The 12,447-nt window shown below is 39.1% G+C and overlaps 2 protein-coding genes across 6 annotated transcripts in view; one reads left to right on the top strand and one right to left on the bottom strand.

Annotated features, from left to right (window-relative positions):
* LOC126645767 (poly(rC)-binding protein 3-like) overlaps nt 1-6,178 on the top strand; it is a 504,091-nt gene extending 497,913 nt beyond the window's left edge. For all 5 annotated transcript variants that reach the window (XM_050326668.1, XM_050326691.1, XM_050326683.1 and 2 more), the window contains one exon: nt 3,992-6,178. In XM_050326668.1, coding sequence (XP_050182625.1) covers nt 3,992-4,012 — 21 coding nt within the window. In that variant the 3' untranslated portion in view covers nt 4,013-6,178. The remainder of the gene's footprint in view (nt 1-3,991) is intronic.
* ZNF830 (zinc finger protein 830) lies at nt 1,066-12,407 on the bottom strand. Its single transcript, XM_050326704.1, has 10 exons — nt 12,260-12,407; nt 12,022-12,121; nt 10,814-10,934; nt 10,237-10,270; nt 8,676-8,887; nt 8,238-8,328; nt 7,497-7,560; nt 4,931-5,011; nt 3,492-3,568; nt 1,066-1,738 (listed from the first exon to the last, which is right to left on the bottom strand). The coding sequence occupies exons 1-10, from the start codon at nt 12,379-12,381 to the stop codon at nt 1,555-1,557; spliced, it is 1,086 nt and encodes a 361-aa protein (XP_050182661.1). The 5' UTR covers nt 12,382-12,407; the 3' UTR covers nt 1,066-1,554.
* Between the last annotated feature and the right edge of the window lie 40 nt (nt 12,408-12,447).

Here is a 12,447-nt window from a genome sequence, read left to right as displayed (position 1 = left end):
CTCTGAATGCTTATTCTGTATTTCAGTACTCTCTGAATACTGGTATTTTAATGACAGTACTAATTCATGTAAGACTGTAGTGTTTCATCAAACATTTTAGCAACAACAGCTACTTACACTTAGGGTTATTAAATCAACCAAAAGCCAATGGCAGTAATCCAGCACATGTGAGCAGGAATAAATGGATGCAATAAACTGCTAAGGACCATTGCTTGAATTTTGACAGCTTTATAAATATAAAGAGCTGAACCCAAGCATCATGGAAATCGGGAGTGATAAAAAAGCATCTCTATCACTATATGGAAAGGGCTCCCACCATGTCACATCTTTCCTCCAAAACAGGCAAATCAAATATCTAACTTCAGTTTTAATCTTTATTGCTTGGTTCAGAAACATCTCTGAGACAAGTAATGAGAATTTACTCATAAGAGTAAAGCTTGTTTTCTCCCTTTAAAATCCAGTTTTGAAACTAGAATCTTAAAGGAAAATGTTGAACTGCTCCTTCACAACTTTATTTTTTGATATAAATCAAGCCACATGTCTTTCCTATTTTTTCCAAGTGCTCAGCAAATTTGAAATGTTTTAAGATTTGCTTCATTAAAAAAATGAAAATAAAAAAGCAACACTTACCAATGCTTAAGGTAGGTCTGGTTTTCATGTCCCAGTCTTGTCAAGTTTGCCGGTTCTTCATTTTACTTAATCTGTGTTTATCAGAACAGAAATCAATTTTAGGTGTTCTCTGTGCCTAAGACAATATTTGAACAAAACTGTCAGTATTTACAGCTAGAGAAATTATTTTACCTCCCCAGTGTCCAGTGCATTTTGTCGCCCTTTTTTGTCGCCCTTTCATTTAGTTATGCAGATACGTAACCACTGTATTCTCATCCCTCTGGTTCAAGAAATGTGAGGTATGTTACAGGACGGCTGCACTAAGAAAACAGGATACTATAAAGAAAAATATTCAACACTGCCTGTGGCACATCACAGAGTATATACCGTGGAGAAGCTGTAGCTCAGCATTTCTGAGCTAGTCTTTTATATATACAGAGAAAATGTAACATATCCTGAAAAAAAAGGTACATATTTTATTGGGAGCTGGGGCAATGGACAGAAGAGCACTTAAAAATTTTCAGAAAACTTAAATGTATAATATTTTCCTTTCCCTAACCCCCCAGTCTGGATAAACTCTGTAGACTACTCAAATCCTTTACTTCTATACACAATAAGCCAAGTCTCAAAATTACCAAATTTAGCTAATGCTTCCAAAACCTTAGAGATTCCTTATAGACTTACTAATCCCACTAAAATACTTCTGGTAAGAAACCAGTAATTGTAATAGGAAAGGTGCATTCAATATTGTAAAACATTTGCAATGTAAAGTTTTTACAACAAGTAATACACCACTTAGATCTACAAAGATTTTTTTTTTTTTAAACACTTGGCTCTGTAGCATCTCACAGTCCTCTTTAAATAAATATTTAACAAACGTGTCTCACTTCTAACAATGGAAGTAACATTACAGATAAAAAGAGTATCAACCATGTTGCAGAAATGCTACAACAAAGCCCCTTTCACCCGCCAGTCTTGAGACAGCAAATCCTGCAGTTCTTCTTCATCTTCACTACCAATATCCTCATCCTCTTTCTCTTGTGTTGCTCTTAATCTCATGGCTTCCTTTAGCTTCTCCTTCATCTCGTCCTGGCGGTTACGCAAAAGCTCGACACGGCGATAACATTCACTGTTGAAAAATAAACCACCTATTAACACTTGTGGCCTTTTCACATTAATTTGATCATCTGCAGTGCTGGATTGTGCCTCTCCAACTTTGGATAAAGAAGCTTTGCAGCTTCCCTTCAATTAAAAAAATAAGCTTTCGAGATGCTACTGTGCCTTCTGTCTGTTAATCAGGTGGAAAGAGACCAGAGGAGAGCAGTGGTGTGGTCAGTCTCTAGCAATGAAATCTAATCCAAATATTTAGCAACTGCAATACCACCACAAATCATTTTTTAAAGAGCACAGAACCAATATCTACTTCCACACAGAAAGATACACCATTCTGTGCTCAACTTATGGTTTTCACATGTGGTAAAAAGGTGAGACATCAACTGGTTATCAATTTTGATAACTTAGCAGTGGCATCTCTGAAAATAAAAAAGCAGCACAAGTGTTCAGATTATCTGCTTCCTGTGTGCTATAGCAGAACATTTTAAGTAAACATAATCCAAAAGTTTCAGTTTTTCATTTACTTAAAAAGTTCTGTCCTTGAAATATGTTCTGTAACAATTATTCTAGCCATTTTAAACGGGCTATTTTGTTGAACGTGCCAACTAGTATCAGCCTGATTTAAATACATCTTTGCTAAGAAGAAACACCGAGGAAAGATTACAGTCTAGATCCTGTTTATCTCTTGTATATCTCAAATACAATTACTTACAGGCAGTCATAGCCAAAAATTTGAAGGCTAAGGAAAACATTAATGTCTCTGGAATTAGTTTGCTTTTCAGATTAATTTTAAATAGCCTGCATTTAAATACAGTCAGAAGACAAAACTACGAAAAGCCTAAAAATCTATTTGTAACTTTAATTTTGGGAAAAAATAATTTCAGTAACAAGCTTGAAATTCTGTACAAATTTCTGAATTTGGTTCCATGTACTATAGCATCCTTAGCTACCGAGAAAAATGAATCCTCAGAGAGAGGCAGGTTTAGCTTTCCCCAGCCCTCTGTAGAATTAGATGAACACTGTTAAGAGACATTTCTGTAATACCAAAGCTCAGTTTGAACTCAGTGCTATTGTTATTATACGCTGATTATGTGTAGCGTGTTAATCTGCCCAGATGTCTTAAGTGTTGCTTCAATTTTTTGTGTCTTCTTTTTGTTGAAAGGTTCATTAAAATCAGAATTCATCTTTTCCTTTTCAGTCACTACTACTGCCATTATCACTATTAATCGGTGTGTTAAGCTACATGATAATGGTGACACGAAGCTGTATTTCAGGTTCTTGAGTTGAAAGTAATGCTTATCCAACTGCCACATCTACCATTTCAGCAACACAAAACAAGCCACTTCATTTAATGTAGTACATCATTCAACATAACCTTTAAGTAAACTTTTACTAGAAACAAGCAGAGCTGGTCACAGAATAGGACATTTTCAGTACAGCAAATAACTTTTTAAAAATTTGCACATAAATACCAGAGAAATGCAAATTAAGACATTTGACAAGGGAAAGGGGGACTGTTCCAAGAATTTGCCTTCTGTACTTTCAGTGATTCAGATGTGTTTCTTCTTTGGAGAAAGTTACATAACTTTGCACCAGAACTCATGTCTTTATTAGGTATCATTCTGCAGTTTGAGGGCTCTGTCCTTCAAATATTCAGGTGATTAATGAAAGGTGGTATCACAGATTAAAAATGTTTTTATCACTCTAGTCAAGTATAAATCCATTACTGCTGGAGAACAGAGAGTTTGAGGAAAAATTGATCTACTTACATCTGCTCATCAATTTCTCCAATCTGGCGATCTAGTCGTCCCTCCTCATCATCTTCTGCCACTATTGCTTCTGAGATCTAAGCCAGAAAAGCACCAAGAAAATTCACCTCCATCCTGAATTCCACTTTTGTTCCTTTATGATGTCTGTCTTTCCCTCCTTCCCCCCTACCTCAAATTAGTGTCAGTCTCCTCTATGTATATTCCCACTTTCACAAGGGCAAATACAGGAAAAAAAAAAAAAGTCTGGTTTAATTTGAAATGGAAATGTTTTTTCCTAAAAGCAAAAGTAGATTGGCTGCTTTGGGGTTAATCTTTCGAATTTTTCAATACACTGTGATTTGAAACTGAGCATAAACGAACTACACACTTCCAAAGTCTGAGGCTGAAACAGGAGCTATATCCCAGTGCTTGGGCCTTAATTACACACACTTATTAATGAACATATTGCTTAAATATTCCCACTAGATCCCGAAGTGTTTCTAACCTGTTATTTTTTTCAGCATATACTTTCTCAAATCTGAATGTCTGGGAGATGCTATGCAATCAATGGTCCACGCATAACTGAGAAGATTCCTCCTAAGCTGAAGAATATCTGAATGGCTTATGCTAGCAAAATGTATCCACCACCGCTTTTGTATGAACATTCGCTCTGTTTATAGTGCTGACGGCTTTAAAATGAGCAATGATAAATTTTTCTGCACCACTTTTCTTAGCAGTTGACAGATGAGTAATTATTTACAATTAAAATAATAAAAAAAAAAATAGCTAATATGCTAGGGGAAGACTGAGAACACCAGGTATTCTTTAGTGCAGTTTTATATTGTACAAAAGGGCAGATAAAAAACCTGCTGCGGGAAGACTTTCCATGCAATGCTAAACAGTAAAAAATGGAAGTACAGAAAAACTGTGGCCAGTTCATGTGTCCCACACACAAACTCTTTCGACACTTTCCCAAATTTTGGGGTTCCTTTCCAGTACGTTTAAATTAACCATGAAACCCAGGTTACCTATCCATTGTAGATACTTTTTGAAGAAGGGAAACCAACGGGTGTCTTTTGTTCTGTGTTTTTAAAGGTTAAAATATACATGTATCTCTAGATCTAAAGAAGAGTCCACAATTGTGTCCTGTTTGGATACAGGACACTGATCTAAGGTGTATGTTATCTAAATAGTATTTAAATAAAATACAATTTAACAAATGTTAACTAGATACACACTGATGACTGGATCCTGATCAAAAGTTTTTCAACTTAATTTCCTTTAAGTGGAAAGTAGAAGGAACCCTTTGCTCATTTATACAGTGCATTTAACCACACATTGCATTGAAACAGACAGCTGACAAATGCAGATGTCAGTCATTCTGCAGAGCTGCATGAAACTGTTGTTTTCTTTATTGTGTATAGTATTTAGAATCAATAAAAATAGATTCCATTACTTACTGTGTTGACCTGTCGCATTGCCTTTTGAAATTCATCCCATTCTTTGTCCATCTGATCCTTTGGAGCATCAACTTTTCTCACCTAAGGAACATGAAAATTTATAAGTTAACAATTTATGTCTAGTGACCCCTTGGGGCACTCTAAAAAAAAATCAGGAGAAATAGGAAAAATTATGCTGTGTTATCAGAAAAGTCTGGTCAATGTACTTCAGTTTAAGTAATGCATATGAGTTAGAGAGTGCACCTGCACGATGGTTTTGGAGGAAAAATCTGACTCTAATCCTGGATTAAAACAACATCAGTGACCATAGCATTAAAGAATCATTAAGAATGGCTGGTGTGGAACATCTGGAGTAACAAAAGTGACTAAGTCTGTTAATCTGATGGTCTGGAATTTCACTGTGTCAGGTGATAACTTCTAAATTCTTCTGTAAACTGCCTGTTCAATTGCATACAGCAACCATTTCACAAGCCAAAAAGCAGTAAATTATTTGCCTTTGGCGTAACATAGAACATCAGCTTTTTCAGTCGCTATTCTGTTGTTAGATAGTCTGACTGTATTTCAAATGTAGTCTAATTTTGTTGGCTAACAGAAGAAACTGTACAGCTACAAACCAATTTTAATGGCACGTAAAGCTTTTTATTCTGTGGTAGATGGCATTAGTTACTAAGACGTGAAGTCTGAAAAAGCAGTAGCTGTAAGAATGTGTTTGAGATCTGCGACTAAGGTAATCAAAACCAGATTGTGCTTTTAACGCAAATAAATAAACAAGATAATCTACCTGTGTAATCAAAACTTTCACAGCTCAAGACTGGAAGATGTGGCATACAACACATTAGATGACAGATTATGCCTGACTCAGGACTGGGTAGAAATTATATGGCTTGGAGAACTAAGCAGTTTGAGCATAGTAATTTCATGACACCATCTTTTTGCATTAGTTTTGTTTTTCCTTTATTCATTTTGCTCTTTTGGTGACACATCAGTCATCACCATGGTAAAGAAAACAGTTTGGTACGTTTTGTTCCTGAGTAATTATAAAAAATTTAGTAGTATGAATTAAGTTTATAGAATAAATTAGAAGCTTCCAAGCAAACTCATACTGGGAAGTAATAGTCATAATTTCATTTTTCTGTTCTGTGATTATTTCTATCATATGTGTATGTACTGTGTTATTATGCATTGTGGTTGTCTTTTGTAATTCATAATTATTTGTATTTCTTACAATAAATTTAAACACTAAAGTTATTTTTTCTTGAAATATTTATCCAATACAGAATTTATACGCTTTACCTGATGTAAATAACAAATATTTTTGATGCCCACGATTTCCCTTCCAAATGCTCAGTTAATTTTTAAAATAATTATTTTATCTTATGATTCCAAAACAGGACCACTGCAGCCATCTCAATTTAAGTGGTGTCACAAACGTTTTCCTTCCTCTGAGTATTAGCTCTACTCAAAAAGGGATGATTAAAAGGAGGAGCATCTGCAACTAGTTCCAGGAAGAGCTTGCTGGAACAAGTAACCACTTGTAAATTTTATCAGTTCAGGCAATAACCAGAACAAAGATCACTAACCAGTGTCCTCACAGATATAAGCAGATTCTCCTCTGCCTGCTAGGTATTCCCAGCTTTGTATAAGCTTCCCAATTCATGGTGAAACTAAATATTTGAAAAATGTAACATTTAAATTAGTCATACATGAAATAAAAAAACCAAAAAACCAAAAACACCTCTCCCCAAAAAAAACCAACAAAAAACCCCAAACCAACCAAACAAAACCAAGAAAACCAAACAACCAAAGCAAGTGAAAAAAAAAAAAAAAAAAAGGCTTTTTCAGCTACATATTTCAATATTCAGAACATCATTAAAAATCAATTCACATATGGCAACATGTGGGCATGAGTGGTGCCAAAAGAATCTTGTCAGAGTAAATAAGACACCTAAGCTTGTTAGCTGAGACAGTGGGACTAACTGAACATAAAGCAGCATTATTTGGAAGGTCTCCAAAAAGAAGTCATGGCTGGACCTCACAATGCAATTTAAATACAACAGTAGCCTTCCACAGTGTGCACAGGGAATATACTATGGAAAATAAAAGAGACTTGAGCCTACAGTGCTATTATTTCAATAAAGACAGCAAGAAAGTCATCAAATCTGTGACAGATTTTACAAAACAAAACAAAACAAAACGAAAAGGTTGGTGTTTGAGATATCAGTGTTTGTTTTGGTTGTTTGGCACTGTGCACGCTGAAGGAAGTGTGAGGGTGGAAGAGGCTTCCTGGAGAGGGCGTCAATGCCCCGAGCCTGTCAGTGCTCAAGAGGCATTTGGACAATGCCCACAATAACATGCTGTAACTTTTGGTCAGCCCTGAGGTGGTCAGGCAGTTGGACCAGATGGTTGCTGTAGGTCCCTTCCAACTGAAATAGTCTATTCTATTCTAAATAGTTCAGTCATTTTCTTTTATTCTGGTATGACTGATTATCTGGAGAAGCATCTACTCAGAAAATGATTACAACTGGCAGAAATAAATCCTGCAGCGTAAAAAGAGTAGATCACTTACTTTTGCATCCACTTCAGGATCATCAAAGAAACCTTCTGGCAAAGCTTCAGCAGTGTTTTCTTTCCTGAAATATTTGATTACTATAAGCCCAGGTTAACACTTTACAACCTGATTTATTGTAGATTGAAAAAGTCAAGAATAAAATCCATAATCCTTTATAAAAGTACCTAGAAATAGACCACGTTTTTTAAGACCTGAATTTTACCTACAATCATCAAAACTTCCTTCTTCCGCTTGGTCTTGCCTCACTTACAGGGAACTGCACAAAATGGTTTAAATCTCACTGTGAAAACGAGCGCTACAGCTTATGCTTCTTAACTATTCTTTCCACTGTGCTGAGCACCCAAACATTTTAACAGCACAGTCACTACTTCTGAAACACTAAACCGCTGTCTGAAAGTGCTCAAGTGAGCTGAACCATTACTTCAGAACAAGCAGTTTCTACAGAACAAGCAGTTACAAGCCGTGGTTGACATTTAAGCTTCCACAGCACCCTGTGTTAAAATTTGCAAATAGAGATGTCTAACAGATACTGTATGGCATTCCTCCATCTCTCATTCTGTCCCTAGGGTGCAAAATACCTGTCTGAAATAATGCCAGAGGCTGACATATGTACAAACTATTCTGAAAAGGCAGCATAACAATATGATACACTTCTAAGTGGTCACGGTCTGTATTTCCTGGAAGAATAATGTTTATTTACAACTCCTAAAACTATCAATATTTGATTTGACTGCTTACCTTTCCACTACCTTCTCTTGTACCTCTGCTTTCTGTATGGATCCTGAATGGGAAACTACAGGAGCAGCAGGAGTCTTGCTGTCAAAGAAATCTATAGGGAAGGACAGAAGTCTATGACAAAAAGAAGAGCTATTCAAGCAGTTTCTAAAATTCTGACTAGACAGGAATGTCAATTAATACCTTACTGAATCAAGGAAGAACAGCCAGACATTATGTTACTTGACAGTCCCAAACGATTAGAACATAAAATCAATAAGCACGCTGACAAACCACCACACAATACCAAACTAGCAAAGAATCTCCTTCCTGTAATTCCAGTATTACCCACCCTACCCAGCTAATGGCAATAATTAGAATAATAAATGAAAAACCCTTCCTCATCAGTTAAAACACAGCTTTTCTCCTTACTGAATCACTTACTATTTCAGTCAGCGTTACCTGCAGGCAGAGAATTAGCTATTGCTTCTTGAGTTGGAGGTGGAATTTCAGTTTTATGCATAATGGAAGATTTGCTTGATTGTTCTTGTTCCTCCTCTTCATCATCATCATCATCGTCGTAATTTCCTGACAATAAACTGGGACCTGGACCCTTGGAATGCTGTACATTTGCACTGCCTTGCTCCGCTTCATCGAAAAAATCTGATGGCAGCCTAGTAAAGACCCCACAACAGAATTGTTTCAAACTTCACAAGAGTCAGTTCCAGTCCAGCACTCAAAGCCTGGTCACTCTGCAAGCTGTTAGATATTGTACAATACCCTGAGCTGCACAGCTGCCAACGTAGACACTGTCTGAAGGCAACACACACTTGTGGCTCTCATTTTAAGTTCCCCAGAAATGCTCAAGTTAATTCTAAAAACCCGAATTTCAGGTTTCAGAAACTGTAAATTTCAGTTCCATTTCTCTAGCTGAATATCCAATATCAAAAACATTAACAAAAATAACCCACAACAAATTGTATTTTGAGGAATGATGGCTTAAATAATTCTGTCTCCACATACAAAGTAATGTACATCACTATACCTGCTGTGAACACATTAAATACAAAATTAACAGCGGTCATACTAATGTCACATAAACCTTGATAACTATGTGTTAACACAACTACTTATCTTGAGTACCTGCTGCTGCCCAGAACTGCAGCTTAGAAAGGCCACACAGGCTCAGCAGTAAGAAAACCCATATTTGCTTAGAATAGCTGCAGACCTCCAAGCCAAACAATCTTCCATTTTAAACTGATCCCACAGATGAGATCAGAAATCAACAAACCTCTCAAGTGTTAATTTTGCACACAAACTCAAACTTCTACAAGGTAACTGTACATAATATCTATGCAAGATAATAATAGTTCAGCCTGTGAAGTGTACAACAGACCCTCGGGTCTCATCTCATGTGAAATCTACCAACCCTGCAAAGATGTCCAAATACCACCAGAAACTTTTAGTGGCAGTAAAGGTGCTTAAACCCACTCCCTTGAAGTCAAATACAGTCCTTTATTTGTTGGAGTTCAACCGCAGGATATGCTCTTACATGAATTTTAAGTGACAAAAACCACCTTAACGAAGACCTACTGATGACATTTGTTAGTTGTTTTTGTAGATATTTAATTAGACGTTCAAAATTTGTCTTAATTTCAGACTACCACCTCTTCTGGAGTATGCTAGTATTAAAGATCAGAATGCATGCCACAATCTAATTACATTCATTCTAGCAAACTGTGTAATACCACCACATGTTAATACATAGAAGTCTGATAGTGACAGTAAAAGAATTCCTGTTTTCTCAGAGACTCTTAACAGTAGATAGGATTTTCTCATCTGCACTGAGGAAGATGCTGCCATGTTCAGGAATATAAAACCCTGTTAGAAAATGAGCAGAAGCAGGGATCTGCTGACACTCAGAACCTTTACCCTTGGCTAGGAAGGAGTGACAAGGGAGAACTGGGCGAGAATGCAGCTGTTGGTAGTTATGAAGAAATCATATGTAATAAGATCTACTTACCCAGCTGTAGACGTGTGTGGCTTTTCATCTGTACCTGTACAACAGCCAAGAGTCACTCCTTAAAATTCATGCTTTTAAAAGAAACAACCCTCAGACTCCTACTAGAGCGGCAAGTTCACAAATGCCCACTTTGGTGTATTTCAAGGGTTTACATGTCTAGTAACACCAAGGGAAAAAAATTAACTTCCTTTAGCAAGAACTTTGAGGCATGGTTTGAGGTAAGCTAGTGGCTTGATCCCACTGAAAAGAAGTGACACCACTTCTGGGCAAGCGTTTTTACTGCTTAGCTTATACTCCTACTGGTTCTGTTTGGGCCAAGCACACGGTTCCATGACCTAATTTAATCCCAAAAACAGAAGAAAACTACTAAAGGCATTGTTTTCTCCTGACAGTGAACTCACAGAGAAAGACAGACTTCTTCCCTTTCTAGCCGCAATGGGCTGACATTAACTCAACAGTCTTGTGTATTCACATTCACTTACAAAGGAAAAAAAAAAAAAAAACCAAACCAAAAACATTCAAGATTTAAAATGGCTGGATTCTGGCAGGTACTTGATAAGTATTTCTCTCTCCTCACCTTTGACTCTCTTTAGCTCTGTATTTTCCGTGTCAACAGTTTTTCTCTTGACAGGATGAGACGATGTGCCAGCAGCTGAACCAGTCGCCGTCTGCTTTGTACCTTTTAATTCTGCAACTCTCTGTAAAGAAGTAAAAATTCAGGACACTTTCCTAGCAGTAACTTCTGGACTGCATCTTAAAATACAGTGCTTTTAGAACAGCTAATTGAAGTGAGCTAATATCTTTCTAGAACAGGATCACTGAAACAGACATCATGAATACCCAAACAAAGACTGTCAACCTCTGGAATGATGTGACATAGGGACAGGCACCTGCACAAGGCAGGCTGTATGAGAAAGAAAGGAAAGGCTAAGATCAGTGGCACTGACAGCAGCAGGGCACTGGAGGAGAAAGCAGGAAGGCTGGACTCATTCTAAGGTCCTGGGATATTAAGTGTTTCAAAATTAAAACAGAGCACAAGCATTAAAGACATGTCACTGTGCCTTGCCAGGGTCATCTAGTCTGAATGGAGGCAATCAACTAGGAACCCCTCAGTTCTGCTGGTCTCTTCCTCGGTGCTTGTAAAATTAAGCACAACCTCTCAGTTTCTGCTAAGAAGCAGTGGCAGGACTTAAAGGATTAAAACCCCTGCCTCAGATTTAAGGCCGCATCCAAATTACAAGCTCCTTGAATCATTTTATAAATTCATCTTTACTGCTATAATTACAATTAAAAAAAGAGGCATATTTTCTTAACATATTTTCCTAAGCTGTCACTTGACAGCACACAGGTACCAGAACAACTCCCAGACGGGTTTCACAGCCTGAGCCTCAGACAAGTGACAGCCAAAAGCTGTGGCTTACGTGGGAACCGCTTCACCTTACGGGCCGACCCCTTGAAAGACACAAGACCCTCCCTTTAAAGTGCCGGCTTTTCAATCAGTGCACGGCTTTTAAGAAGACAAAAAGCGTACGAACCAACCAGGCCTGTTTTCACACTCCTCCCGCATCCCTGAGGGTGCTGCGCTGCTCCCATTACCGCGAACCCTCGGGATCACCGAGCCCCCAGCCCCCGCTCCGGCGGGGCGACCTTTCCCGGATCCCTCCCCGTTCCGACGTGCTGCCCCGGCACTCCCGAATGGCAAAGCCCCGCACAACGCCGACCCGCATCCCCCGGCACCAGCGGGGCACCGGCACCGCCGCCCCCCGCCCCGCAAACCCCGCTCACCTCCCGGTGCTGCTTGCCCAGGACGTGGGTCTGCCACAGCAGCTCGCCCTTCACCGGCGCGTTGCACAGGGAGCAGCTCAGGTGCCCCAGGCTGTTGTACGTGGCGGCCGTGTTAAGGGAAGGAGCAGCGTGCGGGGCGCGGACCCCCGCTCCCCGTATCCCTCCCTTCCTCCCTCCTCCCTCCCCTCCCTCCCACAGCCCCCGAGCCGAGCGCTGGGGAGCGCGGCGCCGAGGATATTTGGCGAAGGGCGAGTCGATCCGCTTCTTCCCCGCGTTCTGGCGCTGCTTCTCCCGCATGAGGCGCCGCAGCTCCTCCTGCCGCACCTGCTTCCGCCCCGCGCCAGCCCCCGCCGCCGCCATCTTCCCTCGCCCGACCCGCGGCGCCCGCCGTGACGCGCCCGGGAGGCGCCGGCGGAGGAGGAGGAG

This window comes from Myiozetetes cayanensis, unplaced genomic scaffold, assembly GCF_022539395.1.
Source record: "Myiozetetes cayanensis isolate MyiCay16 unplaced genomic scaffold, myiCay2020 scf1, whole genome shotgun sequence".
Taxonomy (NCBI): domain Eukaryota; kingdom Metazoa; phylum Chordata; class Aves; order Passeriformes; family Tyrannidae; genus Myiozetetes; species Myiozetetes cayanensis.
Note: the sequence above shows the minus strand (reverse complement) of the source record. Positions and strands in the feature narration are given on the sequence as shown.